The 21414-nt window shown below is 39.0% G+C and overlaps 1 protein-coding gene across 1 annotated transcript; it reads right to left on the bottom strand.

Annotated features, from left to right (window-relative positions):
* Positions 1-12947: 12947 nt before the first annotated feature.
* Positions 12948-18041, bottom strand: LOC145094167 (cyclic nucleotide-gated ion channel 1-like). Its single transcript, XM_079032460.1, has 9 exons — positions 17891-18041; positions 17380-17493; positions 16727-17300; positions 15848-16060; positions 15462-15757; positions 15267-15378; positions 14907-15143; positions 14398-14792; positions 12948-13766 (listed from the first exon to the last, which is right to left on the bottom strand). The coding sequence occupies exons 2-9, from the start codon at positions 17406-17408 to the stop codon at positions 13454-13456; spliced, it is 2169 nt and encodes a 722-aa protein (XP_078888586.1). The 5' UTR covers positions 17409-17493; positions 17891-18041; the 3' UTR covers positions 12948-13453.
* Positions 18042-21414: the final 3373 nt, after the last annotated feature.

Genomic DNA, 21414 nt, shown 5'->3' with positions numbered 1-21414 from the left:
CTTTAAAAATTCATAACTTCTTTATCTGACGTCGGTTTTTGCCAGACTTTTCACCGCTGAAATACCATTGTCGAGACCTTCGATTCTCGTTTAGGTCATTCCGGCCAAAAGTCGCTCGATCTCCGATTCGAGTTATTAGTTGTCTGCTGCTAAGCCGAACTTGGAAAAATCTTAACTTCAATATACGAAGCCGGATTTTGGCATTCTTTTTACGTACGATCCCGGTTTAATGATATTAAACATAGTAGGTAGTCAAATAGAAACTTTTTGGACATTTTATTATCAAAGTTAATTTTATTAACTCAAAAGTGGTTATAATACTTGACTTTTTAGGTCATTACAAAGAGTTGAAATATCGGCTTGTCACAACATCCCTCTTCATGCATGGCCACCAATAATCTTTCCACAGATGCAAGTACATATTGGTAGCCTTGGGATGGATTGAGAACCTCGATCGATGCGCCTCCTCCATCAAGATGCTACATGCCCCACCAATAAACAACACCCAAATACGACCCTGAAATGTCATAAGCCCTCGGCTATCAGTCACAAACTCAGATACTTGCCCAATCACCCACTCTTTCTTACGGTTCTCCGGCCTCACTGCCTCGGTCTGAGCCTCTCAGATGGCATCCAACACCGGAGTCATCACAGTCATCCTTATACACATACCTCAGATCGGGGCACTCTCTGCCCTCCGACTCAGGGCATCAGCTACCACATTCACCTTGCCCGGGTGATACAGGATCTCACAATCATAATCCTTTACTACATCCAACCATTTCCTCTGCCGCATGTTCAAGTTGGGCTGATCCATCAAATACTTCAAACTCTTGTGGTCCGTGAATATGGTACACCGAACCCCATACAGATAGTGGCGCCAGATCTTAAGGGCGAACACTACTGCCCCCAACTCCAGATTATGAGTGGGATACCTCACCTCATGAGGCTTTAACTGCCTCGATGCATACGCTATTACATGCCTCCTCTGCATAAGCACTACGCCTAACCCAAATATCGATGCATCGCAGTAAACCACAAAATCATCAACTCCCTCTGGTAGGGATAACACCGGGGCTTCGCACAACTTCTGGCGAAGAGTCTCAAACGAGGTCTGCTGCTCTGGACCCCATGAGAATGAAACACCCTTCCTGGTCAACCTAGTGAGTGGAATTGCAATCTTGGTGAAATCCTGAAGGAATCTCCGATAATAACCGGCCAACCCCAGAAAACTCCTGATCTCGGTAGCAGACAACTCATCACTGCCTCAAACTTGGCTGGATCAATCAATATCCCATTCTGATTAACGAGATGACCTAAGAATTGGACCTCTCGTATCCAGAAATCACACTTGGAGAATTTGGCATAAAGCCTCTCCGATCTCAACACCCCAAGAACCTCTCTCAAGTGCTCCTCATGCTGCTCCCGGGATCTAGAATACACTAGAATGTCATCAATGAACACGATCACCGATCGATCCAACATCGGTCTACATACTCTGTTCATGAGATCCATGAATGCTGCTGGCACATTGGTGAGCCCGAAAGGCATCACCACGAACTCATAGTGCCCATAATGCGTCATGAACGCCGTCTTCTGGAAATCCTCATCACACACCCTCATCTGATGATATCTGGACCTCAGATCAATCTTGGAGAACCAAGATGCCCCCTGCAGCTGATCAAATAAGTCATCAATCCTCGGCAACGGATAACGGTTCTTAACCGTTAATTTGTTCAACTCCCGGTAATCAATACACATCCGGTGTGAACCATCCTTCTTCTTAACGAATAGGATCGGTGCTCCCCAAGGCGAGCTGCTCGGACGAATAAACCCCTTCCCCAACAGCTCCTGCAGCTGTGAGGATAACTCCTGCATCTATGGCGGTGCCAAACGATAAGGCGCCTTAGCGATAGGCGCGGCCCCGGGAATCAAATTGATGCGAAAATCCACCTGCCTCTCGGGAGGCAAACCCGACAACTCCTCGGGAAATACGTCCGGGAACTCTCGCACTATCGGGACATCATCAAGCAAACAGCCCCGCTGCAAACTCTGCCTCGCCTTGGCAGCCGAACAGAATGCTGACCCACTACGAGTCCCCTCACCATAAACTGTCAGCACTCCCCCACTAGGATCTCGGATCATCACTAGCTGCTGCTCGCAGTCTATTACTGCCCCAAATCGGCTCAACCAATCCATACCCACGATAACACATACGTCTCCCATTGCAATCGTGACCAGATCTATCGGAAACCCAATGCTGAAGATCTCAAGTACACACCCTCGAATCACATCTGTGGCATACACTGCTCACTCGTTAGCTATAGAAACACGCAAAGGTCTACTCATCGCCTCTCACTAGATACTAATGTGCTTACTGAATGCTAATGACACAAAAGACCGACTCGCACCCGAGTCCAATAACACCAAGGCAGGTACAAAATTCTGAAGAAAAGTACCTATGCATAACATAATATAAACACAAGATCTTATTACAGCATAAATAAATATGAACATAATACATACCAGCCACGACGTCGGGTGCTGCGCGGCCCTCCTCCGCTGTCAGCTGGAACACTCTCCCTCACGCCTTTGGCGCCTCGGCCTTCACCGGCCGACCCTCAATAGCTCACGTAGCAGCAGGGGCAGATCCCTGCAGTATCCCCTGTGCTGTCCCCCTCAACTACGGACACTCAGCCTTCCGATGTCCGGTCTGGTTGCAATGAAAGCAAACCATGAACCCTTTGGGGCAATCCTTGGCGATATGCCCCTACTTGACACACTTGTAGCAAGCACCAGACCTACAAACCCCCTCATGACCCTTGCCGCACTTTCCGCAAGTGCGGCCCTTCTGTCCACCAGATCTCGAATCGGCGGGCTTTCCCCACTTGGACGCCGACTGAGACTGTGCCGGTCGGCGATCCCTGCTCTGAGACTCGGCCACCTCCCTGGCCTGAGTCTCCAGCTCAATCTCCCTCTTTCAGGCATTGGCCTGGAGCTCAGAAAATGTCCGGTATGATGAGTTCACCGCGAAATCACGAATGTCTCTCCTCAGAACGCTCAGATAGCGGCTCATGCGTGCCTGCTCGGTCGACACGTGCTCAGGCCAGAACATCGCCCTCTCATGAAACACCCTTGTAATCACAGTAACTGACTCCGTACCCTGCTTGAGGGTCAAGAACTCCTAGGCCAATCATTCCATTTCCACCGAGGGAACGTACTCGTCTCTGAATATGGTGGTGAACCTCTCCCAGGTCACCGTTGAAATCTCCGCAGAACTAAGATGCGCAGTCACAAACTTCCACCAGTCCTTCGCTCCCAAGCGAAGCTGGTTCAGCGCAAACCGAACCCTCAGATGCTCTGGACACGAACAAGTGTAGAAGCATCCCTCAATGTCAGATATCCATCTCATCGCAGCAATCGGGTCCTGCGTCCCGTCAAACTTTGGTGGCTTCGTGTTGCTGAACTCCCGGTACAACAACGAGTCACACCCTTGTGGCCTGGCGGCAGCAACAACTGCGGTGGCCGCAGGGACAGCAGCCTCAGTAAGAGCAGCGTACCGCTCATCAAAGGTCTCAATCAGTGTGGTCTTAATAGACCCAAACATCTCTGGAACCTTAGCCCGGACGGCAGCAACCACCTCCTCATGAATCATCTGGCGGAGCTCCTCATCGCTCACACCTCCCTCGCTGGTCTCTGGTCTGTGGCGCGTTCCAACCATGATGTCTCTGGAATACAACATAAAAAATATCAGGGATTCGCTCGAGTGTAGTCGCACTCGATAACCCAACCCTTCTTGATTCCTAGTACCCTAAGGATTCCTACTTGGTCTGCACACTGATCCGGTGTTTCCAGTAGTACGGACCCAATACTACCTTCCACACCGCACCAGTATTCATCCCAAGTCATCCTCCAAGGATCCCAAGTCACAAGTATTCTATCTCTTTCCACACATAAACTACCCTTCGGTAGACTCTCGTAACACCTCACTGCTACTTACTCATTCTAAAGCATCCCATGGCAGAAGAAATCTTCCTAGGCTAAGGCATCACAAATCAGGACACTCTAGTCCTAATAAGAATACCTAGCCTACTCTAGCATGCATAATACATTTTAATATATATATATATATATATATATATATATATATATATCATAACATAATGTAAGGGTAATTTGGGAAATCACCGTTCGGGCGCTGGCTGATCATACACACTGTTTCCTTACGCATCGTCCAAATTCTTTTACTCTTTAGAAAAATTGTTTATTTTATGAAAATCTTTCTCAAATCCTCAATTTGAGTTCAAATACACCCAAAGGTGAATCCGAATCCCTCAAACCAAGGCTCTGATACCAATTTGTAACACCGTTAAATTTCAAACAATTTTTCATTTAATTTTAATAAAACATTTCATTTCCAAATCATCCCAAAATCACATATCCAATATTTTCACCAAAAATAAAACACAGTACAAAATCCATATCCCAAGATCTCAAAAAGAAACATGTCATCTGCAAGTGTGTACTGATCATGTCGGTGCCTTCCCGCGATCATCACCGGTACCTGACACACATAACACACAAACAGTAAGCATAAATGCTTAGTGATTTTCCCAAAATACCACATACAACACATACGCCTTTCCAGGCCATAACTCCATATGATCTTCCGACCCAAGTGTCTCAGGGGATTTCCATCCCATAACTCTGTTGACCTTCCGACCCATACTATGTTAACCTTCCGGTCCATATCATCATACTCATATCATAACATATCACATGTATAACATGCATCACATAAACATCATACACATAAGACCTTCCGGTCACCTAGCTACCCCATCGGGGTATGGCATAGTGAGAAGACTCACCTCGCTGATGTCGGATAATCACTCGAGCTCGATTCCCTGATGTATCGCCTCCTATATCATAAGTACATCTCTAATTAATACCTTCCTGACTTAGTTTGACTAACCCTATTAAGTCAACTCTAGTCAACCCTAGTCAACGGTCAACCTTTGACCCGACTCGTCGAGTCTTGCATAGACTCGTCGAGTCCATACGTGAACTCGAGTCCTTTGAATCCCTTCGGACTCACCGAGTCACTCACCCAACTCGGCGAGTCATCCACTGATCTGAATCACGTGACAACCCGCTCCGACTTGTCGAGTCTGCTCATGGACTCGGTGAGTTCGTTTCATGTACAACCTCAAACGACCTTCTGAGGTCAGATCTATTCCTCTAATCCTTAGATCTAACCTTCCCAAGCTCAATAATCACGTAAAGTCTCTATCTTGATGTACATGCAACAAATATATGGCCATATATGATGATTTAGCCCCAAATACCACAACCCAAGGCCATAACCTCCATTGCTCTCTATAAAGCTTGATGAGTGAGGCTCTCTTGACCTCTATGGATCCAGATCCAAAGCCTCACCACCAGAAAGGGACTATTGGTCATCAAATCAACCTAACAAAGGGCACAAGAAACCCTAAATCCTTATATACTTCATAAAACAGGGGATGAGCCGAGTTTAATACCTCAAATGCGATGATATTAGCTTCAAATCCACAGAATAGCAACCTCCTTTGCTTCCTCTTGGCTAGAATCTCCTTCTTGTTGCTAAACAACACCACAAAGGTCAAGAATGGCTTCCTTTCTCTCTCAAAACGCTCAAACACTCTAGGGTTTCTCTCTATGGACTGGTATCCACAAATGAATGCCATAAGGACCTTTAAATAGGTCCCAAACCCGAGAAATTAGGGTTTCTTTCGTCAGCTCTGACTCGGCGAGTCACTCCCCTGACTCGTCGAGTCACCTCATTAACCACATCATCCAGTCGCGACCAGACTCGATGAGTCTGCGCACCAACTCGTCGAGTCACCCTACATAAATAAAGAATTGCAACATAAATTAATATACCTGGGAAACTGGGTGTCACATGTTAATTAATATTTCAAGTTCATTAAATAATCCCGATGCAGTCCCAATAAGTCCCAAATTAAGGTTTTATGGCATTAGGGTTTTCTAAACCCTGATTAGGGTTTCCAACCCATCTTAGTCCAATAGACCCAAAACTAAGTACTTAAGCCCATTAGGATTTTCCTTAGGTCAATTAAGGTCCATTAGACCCATTAGGGTTTCACTAGGCCCATTAGTCACATGTTTCGGCTTTTAAGTCAATTAGGGATTCGTTGGGCCCATTAGGGTTTTAGTCCCTTGTCCAAACGTCCTAAATGAATCACAATACAAACGAGGCACACCGCCACCCCACTCGACACGGCGACCGGTGGCGGTAGGAGGCGGCAGCCACCACCTCACCGTGGTGGTTATGGATTTTCTATTAGAGAAATTAAATATCCTCCTACTTTTCTTCCTACATATCTTCCTACCCTATTAAAATAATGACAAGTGTATTAAAAGATCATTAATCTTATCCAAATATGACACATGTCATCATTTTATATGGGTAGGAAGATAAGTAGGAAGAAAAGGTAGGAGGATATTTAATTTCTCTTTCTATTATTATTCATATAACGATTACAATTTACAACCCAATCCGAATGGAACACGCACACACTAATCTAATAAAATACACACATATACAACCACCCTAGTGGTGGCCGACGGTGGCTCGTGGTGGCAGCCACCACCTCACGATGGTGGTGATTATGATATTCGGTCAATATAACACCAAAGGTATTCCAAATATCAATCCAAACGCACCCGAAAGCCCACAGCCACCCGAGATGGTGGATAATAGTGGCGGAAGGCGGCGAAACGGCGACAACAGGTGGTGGTGATCAGTTTTCTTCATTTTTTCTATCCAAGAACATCTATACAACATTAAACTCTTGAACAAGGCTCATACACACCACATCATGCAGTCAGCCACCCCTCATGGTGGCTGGTGGCGGCAAAAGAGATGACAGCCATCACCTCATGGTGGTGGCGGTTGCTTTCCGGCCAAATATCGTTCGCTCAACCCCATCTGTTCATGATGCGAGACCACAACTCCCAACCACTGACTAGGTGGCTGAGGACGCTAAAATGAGTGAAACAACAACCCTAGGGCTGCTGGCGACCGCAACAGACGTGCACGACATCGTCTCACCGGAAAAACGAAGGAGAGAAGAGTGAGAGATGATAGATGGCTTACCGTTCGTTTATTGATATCTCGCGACCCACGGGTGACGAACGCAATGTGCCCCACCGTTCTCGCATATCTTCTGTTGCCTATGGCATCTCCTGTGGTCGGGGTTGTTGCAGCGGCGATCAATCGACGAGGTTGCAGACGAAAAAAGGTGGCAGTCGGACTCGACACCGACGGCGGTGGATGGGATAACTTCTTATGGTGGCGGCTAGAGAAAGATTAGGGTTAGGGTTGCTCAATGAAACAATGGCCACCAGGAATGGAAGGCACGGGTTTAAGTCCTGTGACTCCATTCAAAGTATGAACGGATATGGCAATTCTAGCCCCTCCCCCTCACAAACTTCTTAATTCAAATCCAAAATTTATGATCTAGCCCCTGCCTTCTGAAATCTCTTTCAAATCAAGTCAAATACTTACCAAATAGCCCCTTAGCCTCCAAAATCCTTTCAAAATAAATCCCAAAATTACTTTTTAACCCCCGAATAATCCGATTTATAACATTTAGCTTCCCAACACCAACACCCCACTAAATAATATGGATTTATGGCAACTCTCGACCCAACCCGTAACTCGACACTGACCCAACCCGAAAATAGACGGGTTTGGGTCGATATTTTTGACTCGCCAACCCGTCAACCCACCAACCCGTTTATTTCATGGGTTGGGTTGGGTTATCTGTTTGGGTTCGCGGGTCAACCCGCCAACCCGTATATATATATATATATATATATATATATATATATATATATATATCTATATATATATATATATATATAACATTAAAAATGATATATTTAATTATTAATGAAATTTGATTTCCATCCGTATTCATAATATTTCATATCATTGTATTCCTTCCATATTTGTATGTGACTAATCTGCATTTGTGGTTTGTTTATCAAAAAAAGAAAAAATACAGTTATTTTTAGATACTCACAAGTCACGAATGAAGAACACATTCACTTTCTATGAATGTTTTCATTTTTCATTTTTATTTGAATGTTATTGACTTTATGAATTATTGTTGAAAACCTTTTTTATGTTAATTACTTTAATCTTTTATGAATTTATGTTGAAAAAACCTAATTTTTTAAAATGCGTTGCTTATTTATTAAACAAGTTATATGGGTTGGGTTTGACCCATTAACTTGTGAACCCGCGAACCGATATACTTAAATGGGTTATATGGGTTGGGTTGAGGTTTCCAACCCACCAACCCGTGACCCGCCAACGTGTCAACCCATATATTATATGGGTTGGGTTGAGTTTATGTTTTCTGACCCGCCAACACGAACCCAACCCAATTGTCAGGCCTAGCAGTTATTTGTTCATCAAACTTTATCTACTTATTTATTAATTAAACATGATTTTACACTTTTATGATTTGTTAATAGTTTTCCTGAATATATACATTTCCATCTTTTTTTCATATTAAGGAATTGCTTCGTAATTTGTATTTGGATGCCAACGTTATTAAAAGAAATAAAAGTAACATTTCAACCATAAATAAATAAGGGTACATTTATAAAAAGATGAAGACTTAAAAGGGAAATTTTATAAAACTAAATATTGGAAAATTTTGAATTGTTTATAAAACTTTGTAGGATTAAAGAAATCGGACCATAAAGATTTTGTATCAACTTTCTTTTGAAAAATTTTAGGTTTCGCGTAAGGAAATGAGTATTTTACTTATGTTTAATGCTTCATATTCTTTATTCTTTTTTTAACTAGGATTACGGAAAATAAAAAAACTTCAAATTCTTTCTATTATTTAGAAACATGCCCACTTTTTCATTTGTACAGGTTGCTATTCTTGAGCTAGCAACTGATGAAGCATTTAGACTTTATTCAGGTGACGTAGTGTTATACTTATTTTTTTTTATTTTTTAAAAGAAAGTTAATTATGTGATTACTGATTCCCAATTCTATAATTATGTAACTTACTTTTAGATATGTGATTGAGTGTCTTCATTTAACAGCTTATCAGTTGAAGATTAGGTTTTGTTGGTTTTGAAGGAATGCAATGGGATGAAAGTAGAATGGAATCGAGTAATTGTAAAAACAAGGTGATAGAATTAGTGCTACATTCCATGAACATGTGTGGTTACCCTATAGGAATGGAATGAGTTTTCATATGATAAGCTATTGAGCCGATAGTAGCAATCTACTTTCATTTTTCTACCTATAATGGCAACAGAATTTAATTTTTTCCCGCTAATAGCAATATAAAACCCTTTTCTTACATGTAGTAGCAGTGGACTTACATTTCCACTATTTTTTTTTTCTATTTCATGGTTGCACGAGTTACCTCTTTGCAACATCTATCTGGTAAGTAAGGACATAGTATGAAACCCTTTGAGAGGATCTTCAGGTTCCCATATAAGGACACCCTGTTGACTCAATCCAAAAGAAATAAATAATAATAAGCCTCCTGACACGTGCGGAGCATGGACCTCATTACTAGTTATCATATATGTTTTATTTATTCATTTATAAAAAAAGGTTCACCGTTTGAAATAATTAGACAAAATTTGAAGAGTTGCTAACTTAAGATTCAATTGTTTCTATTGAGATAAAATTTGACTATTACCATAACAAAGTTAGTAATACCATTAATATAAAAACAAACTAGGTTAATATGATTAATACGATATTAATCATTCCTCAAATAATTTCTATTGAGATAAAAATTCTTCAAAATGTTACAAATCCATCGTGTCACACCCCAAACCAGAACGGCGAAAACATTCGCGGGCGGAGGACGTTATATTAAGTATCATAACAGTTCATAATAAGGAAAGTATACACCACCATACATATAAAGGTTTCAAAATGTTTCTATAATTGTATTCGTTACATGTTCAAAAGATAAGTACATAAACATCTTTCAAAAGAAGTAATTAACGTCAGAGCGTTAATCCCCAAACGTTGGTTTCCAAACCTGCTTAGCGGTTCCCTGAGAATACAAGTTATTTCAAAGAAAAAGTGTCAACAATTAAGTTGGTGAGTTCATAAGCGGTTTTGAGAAAAATGTATGTCATTCCAAAGTTCGTGTGTTTTTCCAAGAAAATCCCTTATTTCCTTATAAAAGTATGAAATGCATATGAATGCTCGTGTTGTGAAATGTAAATAGTTGTACCAGGAAAATCCCTTATTTTCCTATTAGTTGATTGTTTTGGATACAAGAAAATCCCTTATTTTCTTAAAGTAATAGGCAGTCTCTAATGTCCAAGACCAAAAATCGAAAGCAACTGAAATGCTTATAAGGTTGAGGCATAGTTTTATAAAATAAAGCTATAAGAAGATCGCACTTGTTAAATGAAGAATAGTTTAATAACTACTCGTTCATAAAAGCAGAATACTATAATAATTGTCTATCCGGTGAGTTTTATAACCATACTAAACATAATATGCCTGTGGCGACGGGCTTCAGGCGTCGAAACGTTATGACAAACTGTCACCCAAAGGATTGTAGCTAACAGTCAGGGCGCGGGATCATGACTTCCCATATAGATCTGTACACATTTGACACACTCTCCAAACAGGAGACTCTGGTTATAATAGACAGGACTTTAGGTAGTACCTTTTAACAAAAAGGTAGCTTTAAAGATGTAATCATCTCACGGATTCTCGACTAAGTCTGTATTAAAATGATAGTTTTGTATGAAATGTGTATCCTCTTTCACAATGTTTGACAAAGAATAAATCATAAGTTCTTTGAATGCATAAAATGGTTTAACAAGGATGGATACCCTGGATATTATGCATTTTGTGTAAATCTAATGCATGCAAGGTATAACAAGAGTTTTTACGTTTTCACTATGGATTAACCGGGTGTTTACTTGTATTCTCCCCTGAAATGTATTAAAAGTATGTTATAAAGTATTCGAAAGTGTATAAAAGGGGGTATGAACTCATGTGATTGAAGTGGTTGTTTTGATGTAGTTGAGAGAAGAAATGAGCAGAACTTCGACTAGAGAAAACGAGTTTCTTGGGATTCTCGGGAATTTTGGGAGCGTGAAACTTCCTCCGGGACTTGGATATGAAAACCGGGCTTCGGGATATTGCTTTGCACGCAAAACGGAGTAAAAACGCAGGAGAAAGAGAGGAATTGAGCAAATTTGCCCAGATACCTTGCACCCCTTTTATAGGAGGCGGAATCGCCTCGGTACGCGGGGCGTACTCGTGCGTCACTACTTACCGCATCCTTGGACGAAGCATCTGATGGGAGGGCATAGAGGCGTAGGGGCGACGTGGAGGATACGAGGCCTAGCATGCTGGGCGTAACTCGGATCAGTCCGGTGACTCCTCCTTCGGATAATACCGGGTTTTTAAATTAAATTTTATAATTTAATTATTTAATAAACTTCAAAAATTCATATCTTCCTCATACGAACTCCGTTTTCGGCGTTCTTTATATCCACGTGTAGGTGAGACTACGCTCTACAACTTTCGTTTAGAATCCGTCGGCTAAATTTGAAATTATTTTTATTATTTATTTTTAAAAGGCCGGGACAGGAAAAGTCCGTTAAAATTCTATAACTTCTTCATCCGATGTCCGTTTTCGTCAAACTTTTTACCGTTGCAATACCATCGATGAGACCTTCGATTCTCGTTTAGTTCATGTTGGCAAAAAGTCGCTCGATCTCTATTTCGAGTTTTTAGCTGTCTACTGCTACGTCTGAAACTTCCAAAAATCATAACTTCCTCAGATGGAGTCAGATTTGGGCGTTCTTTTTATGTATGTTCACGGTTTTGGGATATCTATGACTTTCATTTAGACACCTAAGGTTGAAAAGTATCATATTGAAATTTCTCGTTTTATGTTTAACAGTGTTTTACCGGTATTGTTACGAATATTTGATTTGTCATAACTCCTTCGTTATAACTCGGATTTTAGTATTCTTTATATTTTTTTTGGAAACCTTATCACGATATCTACCACATAGTGTACTCAAACAGAGCTTTTTGAACATTTCATTTTCGATGATATTCTTATTATTTCACAAAGAGATCACAAGACTCGACTTTTAGACATTCCATTGACCTGAAATAACGGGTTGTTACACATCGGCTTCTACAACTTCACTCACTGTCTAGACAGAGATTAATCGTTTAACACCTTCTAGTCGACCGAGTAGCACCTAAGGACTAATCGAAAATTAGTCGGGGCCTAATTGAGATTTTTACAAAATTGATTTCAAGTATTTCATAGAAGCTTATGTTGAGACTTATAGCAGAGAATCAATGGATAGAAATTGGATTTAACTTCTTTGAAGTAAACAACTTTACAACTTTACTATTATTTGTATCGGTTGTAACACCCAAGTTGAAAGTTTTATAAATGTATGTGTAAATGAAATAGAAAATTTTGGGAGCATAATTTATAAATAGGGCCCATTAACAAAAAATATTTAATTAAACATAATATTTTGATATAAAAAAGATCGTGTGTTACCCTACATCTAGGCGGTCAAATAGATGGTATTGTGTCTTTGTTGAAGTTTATCTTGTTTCTAGGAAAAGTAAAAAACATAATTTAGTTTCATGTTGGAGTGTAGAATCTAAGTATAGAGCTATGACAGAATCTAAGTATAGAGCTATGACACAAACGACTTGCGAACTCATATGGTTGAGTAACCTACTTGATGAGATTGGGTTTAATTTCCTCAATCAAAACCAATGTATCTATGATGTGAGAACGAAACCATAATTCATATCGCCCACAATCCAATATTTCATGAGACAACCAACCACATAGAAATGGATTGTAATTTCACTAGAGAAAAGATACAACAAAGAAGTGGATTGTCATTTCACTTGAGAAATATAGAAGATGGAGTGATTACAACGTCCCATGTTAGGACGAGGCCAGTTGGCTTGGCTGATGTGTTCACAAAAGCAGAGTGGAATTAATTACATTTGTAACAAGTTTGACATAACCAATAACATTTGTTACAAGTTTGACATAACAAATTTCTATGCTTCGGCTTGGGGGGAAGTGTTTAAGTGTATATAGTAGTTATATCCAAAATAGGCCCACCGTCTTCTTTTGTTCAGTTTTAGTTGTATTCTCTCGTCGATATTTCTTTGTATATTCTTTTTATGATTATCAAGTAAATACAAGCTTCTTAGCATTTTAGTCTCTGATTACACATAGTGAAGGGCAAAATTGCATATATATAAGCACCTTGCTCAAATTAATCCAAATCTATATGCAGAAACTCACTAGACTTGTTTATAAACCACAAGAAGATAATCTTCTAATAACTATACATAAAAGAAAACATGTATAGCTTATTCAAGATCATCATCACTAAAAGAAGGCTCCACCGGCTTTTGTGGAAGCAATGTGGGAACCACAGGTGCCATTAATTTTGTCCCATGTGAAGGGTTCCTCCTTAAATTACGTAAAATATTGGCGGCAAACCTAGACGCATAAATGGCGGCTCCAAGACTTGGGGAGGCGGTTTCACCACCCTTTGCTAATGCTTCTTGCAGTCTTCTTTCTTCTTCCCATAAAGCTGCTTCTTGTTTCCTTCTACAGTGTCTGCGCCATGCAACTTGTATAAAACAAGCCCCCCATGTCCTCCATTGTTGTGAGTAGTACCTGTATATATATTTCATATTTATATCAACCTTTATTAATAAAAATATAATAGAATATTTTATTTACACATTGTAGTATCGTTATAAGTTAATCTTTTATTGTTACATTGTGTATTTTTTTTTTTTAAAGTTTAATATACAATTCTGGAATATAACCAACCACATATCAAAGGAGTATTGGGGTATATATACTACTCATTAATACTAATAAACATAAAACAAAACTTCGAATAAATTTAGATGCAGAAATCTCTACAATCAACTTTGTTAGTTTGAAAATCTCAGTGTTTTCATCGTAAGGCATTTTATTAAAAACTAATTTACTTATACTTGAACATTTTTTGTAAATAAAGAAAAAGTAAATTGCATTTTTGGTCCCTAAGTATAGCTGATTTTAGCAAGTTTTGTCCCAAAAGTAGTCATTTTAATTTGATGAGTGGCCAAAATCGATAAAAAAAAAACCTCAAATAAGGGGACAAAAACTTGGTTACTATTTAGTGACAATTCCCCTTAAAGCATGTAAAATGAAACTTTGAGTGATTAAAATTTCAAACCTGGTTATATTTAGCGATAGTTTCCCTACATATAACAAAATATAAAGAAGAAGAAGAAAGTAGGTTGGTTGTTATTACCTGAAAGTATGTTGGAAGCGCCTGCTATGCATACGCCTAAATTGCGAAGCAACAAATCTGAGATGTTCAGCCTTCAAAGCAAAAGCTTCAACATCTGTAAGCGGTTTAACAGTTCTTGTTGAAAGGGGAAGAGTTGAAGACAAATTGGGATCCAAAGCCCACGTCAGCAATTCATCTCCACAAAAATCACCGGCTTTTAAATAACTTGAATTAAAAAAACCAGTTCTTCCACCATTTGTTGTCATTGTCAACAACTCCCCTCGCATCACAAACAACATCTCATCCACCGGATCCCCCTCACGAACTATGCAACTGTTTTCCGTGTAAAGAACCGGTTTCAAACAGTCGCACATTGCATCCAACAGTCTTTCATCCATTATTTCAAACATTGGCACCTGCGTACGTTGTGTATCAAAATATATATTTCGATTTTGATTTTTTATCCACAGAAGATATACACAGAAGATATACGAGAAACAAGCAGTGTAAGAGATGGATATGTAACTTACTCTCATGAGTAGGGACAAGCAAAGATGACGTTTTATGTCTCTTCTTAAATCCTTTGGTAGATTGTGAATGAGTGACTCTTCATCGACTCCTCTGTTTTCCTGCCATTTGTATTGCTCGTAACGCCTCACACGGGATTTTAGTTCATCAGGAAGCATGCGGTGGGACATCCATAACTCCGCGTCTCTTCTTTTCACCCTCATTTCTTCTACTCTCACAGTGATCGATTGAAGATATTTCTGTTGTTTACCATGCAAAAGTTTTTAACAAGCATATCACAAATTTAAAAAAAAGAAAATCTGGCCTAAATTATAGTCAAAATTTGATGAACATGAAGAATATATATATGTGTATATATGAACCTGCATGTTTCCGATGAGAAATGAAAACAAGACCAATCCAAGCACCGAAATCAAGACAGCAAATAGGATCTCCCATTCGTAGGTACTTGTCTTGAGGTTTTGACCAAGAGAGCTGAAAAATTTAATAAAAAACGTTTCAAATATCTAGAAATTTATTTCTAAATTAATTATCAATGAACAAAGAAACAAACAAACCTTAAACTTCTCAAACCCCACCAAAAGCAGTACAAGAATTTTTGTGGGAAATCTTTAGTTTCCACAATGTGAGATTCAAAAGCATCAAGGAATATACCGAAATCAAAATCTGATGAATTTTGGATTTGATCGGGTTGAAGCATTATGCATGAAGTATTTAGCCATGAATAATCCCCCTCACGCTTTTCATCACAGTATAAATACTTGGCATCACAATTGTTGTTTTTATTGCATGCATTACGCCAGCAATCATCTTCCCTTTCTATAGCAAATAAGTACCAGAAGGATCCAATTATCTGAAAAAATAAACAATTTATATTATATAAACAAATATATAGTTTCGGAGCATGAACTTTGTAGTCGTAGAATACAGTTATCAAACTTACATGACTTCCTAGCATGTAGATTAAGAGATTAAAAGCAGCTCCGGCCCAGGGCGTTTCCGTAAATATGCCAGAAGTTCTTGTCACTTCTCTATATAGTGGAAAGATACGAAGCAAACGTGGGATGTATTGTGCAAATATCACAAACTTTATCAAATCCTTTGTAACTAATGAAACCGGTCCATTGCTCATTGGTATGATGAACAAAATCGTCACCTGGATAATAATGTAAATTCACAAACTCTAAATATTAATTTTTGGCAAGCTAGCTAAAATCTTTTATCATGTTGTTGCAGTGTAAAATTAAATGTGTAGTCCTGTTTATGTTTATGTTTATGTTTTTGTTGCTTCAAGTTTAGTACTTTTGTAAATGGTTTGGTTTCTAGCTAGAGAGAAGCATAAAATGGTCATTTACCCATATTCGGTCCGGAAGGGTAAAATGGTCTTTATGTATAAATCACTTTATCCGGAGAACATCATATACCCATTCAACACGTTTCCCAGACAGGTAAATGGTTTAGTATTCTTGTTAATAATGGTTTGACTTGTATGAATCAAGGGTAAAATAGTCATTTTACTTTTACTTGGATTCCGAGAGAGACTTAAAAAAAATGTGTCTTTAATGTTTATGTGTACATCTACTTATCCGGAAAGACATCATCTACTTATCCGGAAAGACATCATCTACCCATTTATCACTTTACCAAATGAGATAAGTGGTTTAGGAGTCTTGTTAAACTAAAAGGTAAAATGGTCAAGGAAAAAAAAAACAGTTTAATGTATACACTTTATCCACACAAACATCATATACCTATTCACCATTTTACCAAGAGTGGTAAATGGTTTGATTTCTTGAAAGAAAAGGGTAAAATGGTCATTTACCTGGGGAAGGGGAAGAATTGCCAAGACGTCTACAATGAAGTAGGAGCAGAAGTAGTGTTTTGCTATAGCATAAGAGTCCTCGATTAATTCACCTCTTCCAAAGATTCTAGAAGGAGGAGCAATAAATCCGGTGCGAAACTTGAAGATTATATGGAGAATGTAAATTATGTCAATCAAAGTGCGAAGAACACACGAAATGATCTTCATATTGTTGTCCATACCAATGCACTTTTGATCACCATCGATAACAGGAATGTAGAAAAACAGAGGATCTAAAGATACCGCAATAATGCTAAGGAGTACAAATATCTTATTCCACTTTTGAAGAAAAGATCCCTGTGGATCTAGTATTTTCTTTTTCTTCTTCGAAATTAAAACTACTTGTTTTGTTGGTTTATCACTCGATGATTCAGGAAAGATTAGCGAATTCTTTAATCCACCAACACCTCTAGAAGCTTGATTGAATCCTCTTTGAATCTTATCTACCACTGACCTCAAATATGGCTTTAGTCCATATTTTCTTGGGTTTTGTTGATCAGAACTGTAAGATTGATCCGAACTAATACCCTTAAACCTGAAGAGATAACCATAACTAGTGATCAGTAATAGTTACTTAGATCATTTAACACCATAAAGCCATACTAATTACTAACCTTGTGTATCTTTCATGTTTGAACTTCATATCCACAATTCCTATGTAATTAAAGCCTCTGAAATAAACAAATTGTTATCAAAGCACTTGATCGACAAACAACTAGTACATCCTCCTGCAATAGACACAGGCAATTTAGGGTACGCTATGGTAACCAGGTTTTCGTATAAACAGAGGGGCTAAACAGGAAAAAGGAAACGAAATCGGAAGATATGTTAACCAAACTAGAAAAGATTTTGAGGATATCGTAAAGATGGAAACACAAATAATACAAATTACATGATCCAATAAAAAAATCAAAAGCCTCCTCTTACAACATTGTTTTTTTCAAAATTCCTACAATATCTAACAACCGGAAAATCTGACTTTTGCTCATAGTTAAGCCTTCAGGACTCGTTGAAATCAACAAATTAAACCAATAATCCTCCATTTGATTTGATTTCCTCATCACAAACATTCAATTCAGAAACATGAAGAGAGAACTAGATGCTGGATGGAAGAAGAAAACTTACGATTTGCCCTCTGACTCTGCAAACGACGAGGACCAGTGAAGTGAAATGAAGAAAACTGAAATTTCTTAAAGTAAATACAGGCCTCGATTTTTGAGAACTTTCGTGGAGATTAACTGCTGCATGCAGCCATTGACTCGGTAGAGTTTCAGCGGGAGAATAGTCTTCGTCAACCGGTCAGTCAGTCTTCTTCATATTTGTTTTATAATGATCTTTTCACAAATTGAAAAAACGGTCCTTATAGTTTGCATTTTTTTGTATACTCTCCAAAATAGTTTTAACTTACACAAATGGTTCTTATTTGAGGGTATGGTTGTGATTTTGATCCCCATTTGTGACGGTTGTTAAAAGGGTTCCGTTTAGCTGGGTAAAAAGACAACATTACCTTTTACATAATCATTTTGATTTATTTTCTTTCTATAGGGACCATTTTTGCAGACTTGTCTTTCCCTGACCAGAAATCCAACACTATCATGAACTCATTGATGGTTAGTTATCAAGTTATATACCTCCATCACTAATTCCTTAGAGTTAATGCTTCCCCATGTCCAAAATGTTGGTTAATCTCTATTCACAAGTTTAATCGAAACCAAACATTCAATATTAATTGAAACCCAAAAATTTGGAAACAATAGCGATTTAGCTCCATTTAAGTTGTTTAACATCTCCTCATGTGTTTTCTTTCTGGCTTTGTCGTGTCTCCCCGGAAAGGAAAGGGTTTAGTGTAACAATTGAAAGTATTGGTATGTTTTCCTTTTAACGCTTTATGCAAAAACCTTTCATTTTGGTCTCTAGCTCAGTACGTAGGGCGTACCCTACTGGCTCTCTGATGGATCGCAGATGCACCCACGTACGTTGGGCGTAAGTGGGAGAACGTGGGGCGTACTCTGGCCAGTTAGAAACCCTAATCTTTAGGGTTTTACCCGCATATAATCCCATTATGTCCCATAAGCTTTGCCTCTTATCAACCTCCATATCTCCTAAACCCTATTCTCGACCGTTAGCCACTATTTTAGTGTTCTTGAGCTCTTGTGAAGGATATTAGTGTTTTCTTGTGTATTTTGAAGAAATAGAAGGTCATTAAAGATTCATTGCTTGGATTGAAGCTTAGAGATCCAGAGTTGTCAACTCTTTGTGTAGATCTAGTTTAGGGTGATTTACGGCTTATTTTAGTCCCTTTGGTTTGTCCTTGTGAGAAAAGGTTACCCTAGGAGCTTGGTCTTTAGATCCGAACGCTTTAGAGGCCCCTAATGCATAAAAATGTCACATTGATGTCTCATTTTATGGAGCTAAGATGCTAAAATTGGACCTTGGGGTGTTTTTAGCCATGCAAAGCTTAAAGCCTTCGACTTTATGGATTAGAACTTCAATAGGATGTCATTTTATGGATTGGATGATAAGTTCTGAAGTGATTAATTCGTTTGGCTAAAGGTTTGGGATTAGGCTAGTATGTGGGGCGTACTCCTGGGTACGCTGAGAGTACTGGTTGCGAACCCGTTTCTGAATCGATCGCGTATGTGAGGGTTACGAGCCTGGTATATCGAGCGTATGCTGTAATGTGGACCGAAAGAGTTGTGGGCTTAGGTTTTTAGGCTATGTTTTGTGTGGGCTTGGCCCCTTAACTCCTATGGATAATTCCTAGGATTTGAGCTTTCTTAGATTGGGCCATTTTAGACTTTGGGTGCCATTTAGGAAATTGGGCCTCTAAGGAGCAAATGGGTCGGGCCTTGATTTTGGGCCAAGTAGGAAAAATGATAAAATGTTCTTTTGCCCTGGATGTTGGACAAGTGAACTAGACTCTTGATTTTTAATTAAGATCCAATTATTAATTAGGTATTATTGATGATGTTAGCGTAGGGATTTTCCAGACAAGCATACCGAGATTTTATCTAAGAGATTCAACAGTTTGAGGTGAGTTTCCTCACTGTGTTTAGCGGGATGAAGGCACCAATGTGTTGGGTTTTGAGCATTCTAATACTCCTAAGGTGTTCATGCAACCCTAAATACCTTGGAACTATGTTTTCACTAACTATACATGCAATGGTGTTTCCAAGGTATTAAACCTATGAGTAGTATACAATTGTCATATACCACACAAGAATCTAGTTAGGATAACATACTTATGGTGGAGATTGAAGTCTTGATGTATCTAGCCTTAAGATCTTAGCCTCAATAGTGTGGAAGCCTCAAGTGGAATCACAACACGTCATGGACAAAAGAGGAACTTGAGAAAGAATCTCCATGATTTTGGGCGGATTTCTAGGGTCATGGATATAACCCAAATCCATACCCATGGGTCTTATGATCCATGTTTCATGTGGCCCAACTCTTTATGTATCCATACATAAACTTGGTCCAACATGGATCATAAGCCCAACACACATAAATATAACTAATTAACATAATTAGTCCCCATAGATTTAATTAGTCTCTTTTTGATCACTAAATCAATTCTAAATTAATTCTTGATCATTACTAATTAAAACCATATGATTTCATATTAATATATTAGTACTTATAATATATTAATAATGTTGGAATAGTGTCTAAGCCCGTAACTATATTTTGTATGTACTTGACCCGGTTGTGCATGGTCCTTTTGGGTTGCCTTCTCCAAAGCAACTTGACAAGGTAATTTAAGGAGAAAGAGAAAGTATTATGATTTATTAATATATTATAAGAATAATATATTAAATGAGAAATCATATTTATTTAATTAGTATTGGTCATAAATTAATTAGGAATTAATTTGGTGATCAAAAGAGATTAATTGAATAAAGGGGTATAAACTGTCAAATGTGTGATAGTTGAGTTTTAGGTTAAGAAAACCTAATGGGCTTAAGGGGGAACGAAATTATGATGGGTAACTGTCATATTTTCATCCAAGGCCTTATTCCAGAAGGTTTCATGGGCTGCTTGGTGGCTAAGCTGTCCATTAGGGTTTAGACTGAAACCCTAGTAACCTGTAAGTATAAATATGACCCCTAGGGCATTGAATTCGGCTACCACTTGATTCTAAGAGATCCCTAGGCTGATTTCTAGCCTCTCTCTCCTTCTCTCATATTGACTTCTTGCTTGTGGGGTTTGTAAATCATTAGAGGAGTTGCATTTGTGACTCTAAGCTCAAGAGAAGAAGAAAACGAAGATCTAAGCAAACAATTGAAGAGGTAAACATCTAGATCTGATTCTATATGTTAATTTTGTTGTTTATATGCTAGATTAGGGTTTGTAAGTCTTGGAATCAAAGCATGTTCAATAGTGAAACCTAGATCCAAGCATTAGGGTTTGTATGAGCACATAGGAATGTTTCTTATTCATAAAACCCATCAGTGGTATCAGAGCCTTGATTGGTTTCAGTTGTATGTGATGCTTAACTGCTTTATTTGCTGAAAATCGAGTTTTTGGCCTCTGCCCGACTCAACTCGGCGAGTTAGTATCTGGACTCGGCGAGTTGGCCCCTACTCGGCGAGTCCAGGTCTTGACTCGGCGAGTTCGAGCGTCAGACAGAGGGAATTTCGGGATTCAGC

This window comes from Lactuca serriola, chromosome 3 (genome assembly GCF_051521515.1).
Source record: "Lactuca serriola cultivar US96UC23 chromosome 3, Lser_US96UC23_V15, whole genome shotgun sequence".
NCBI classification, from domain to species: domain Eukaryota; kingdom Viridiplantae; phylum Streptophyta; class Magnoliopsida; order Asterales; family Asteraceae; genus Lactuca; species Lactuca serriola.
This window is presented reverse-complemented; position numbering and strand designations above follow the sequence as displayed.

What these genes read in the sequence shown, in the direction of transcription:
- LOC145094167 (XM_079032460.1), bottom strand. Translation starts at nt 17,408, where the DNA reads ATGAAGTTCAAACATGAAAGATACACAAG. An exon ending in TGGGGTTTGAGAAGTTTAAG is followed by an intron (nt 15,379 to 15,461) that starts GTTTGTTTGTTT and finishes TAAATTTTTCAG; the next exon opens with CTCTCTTGGTCAAAACCTCA. An exon ending in GCTTGTCCCTACTCATGAGA is followed by an intron (nt 14,793 to 14,906) that starts GTAAGTTACATA and finishes CAACGTACGCAG; the next exon opens with GTGCCAATGTTTGAAATAAT.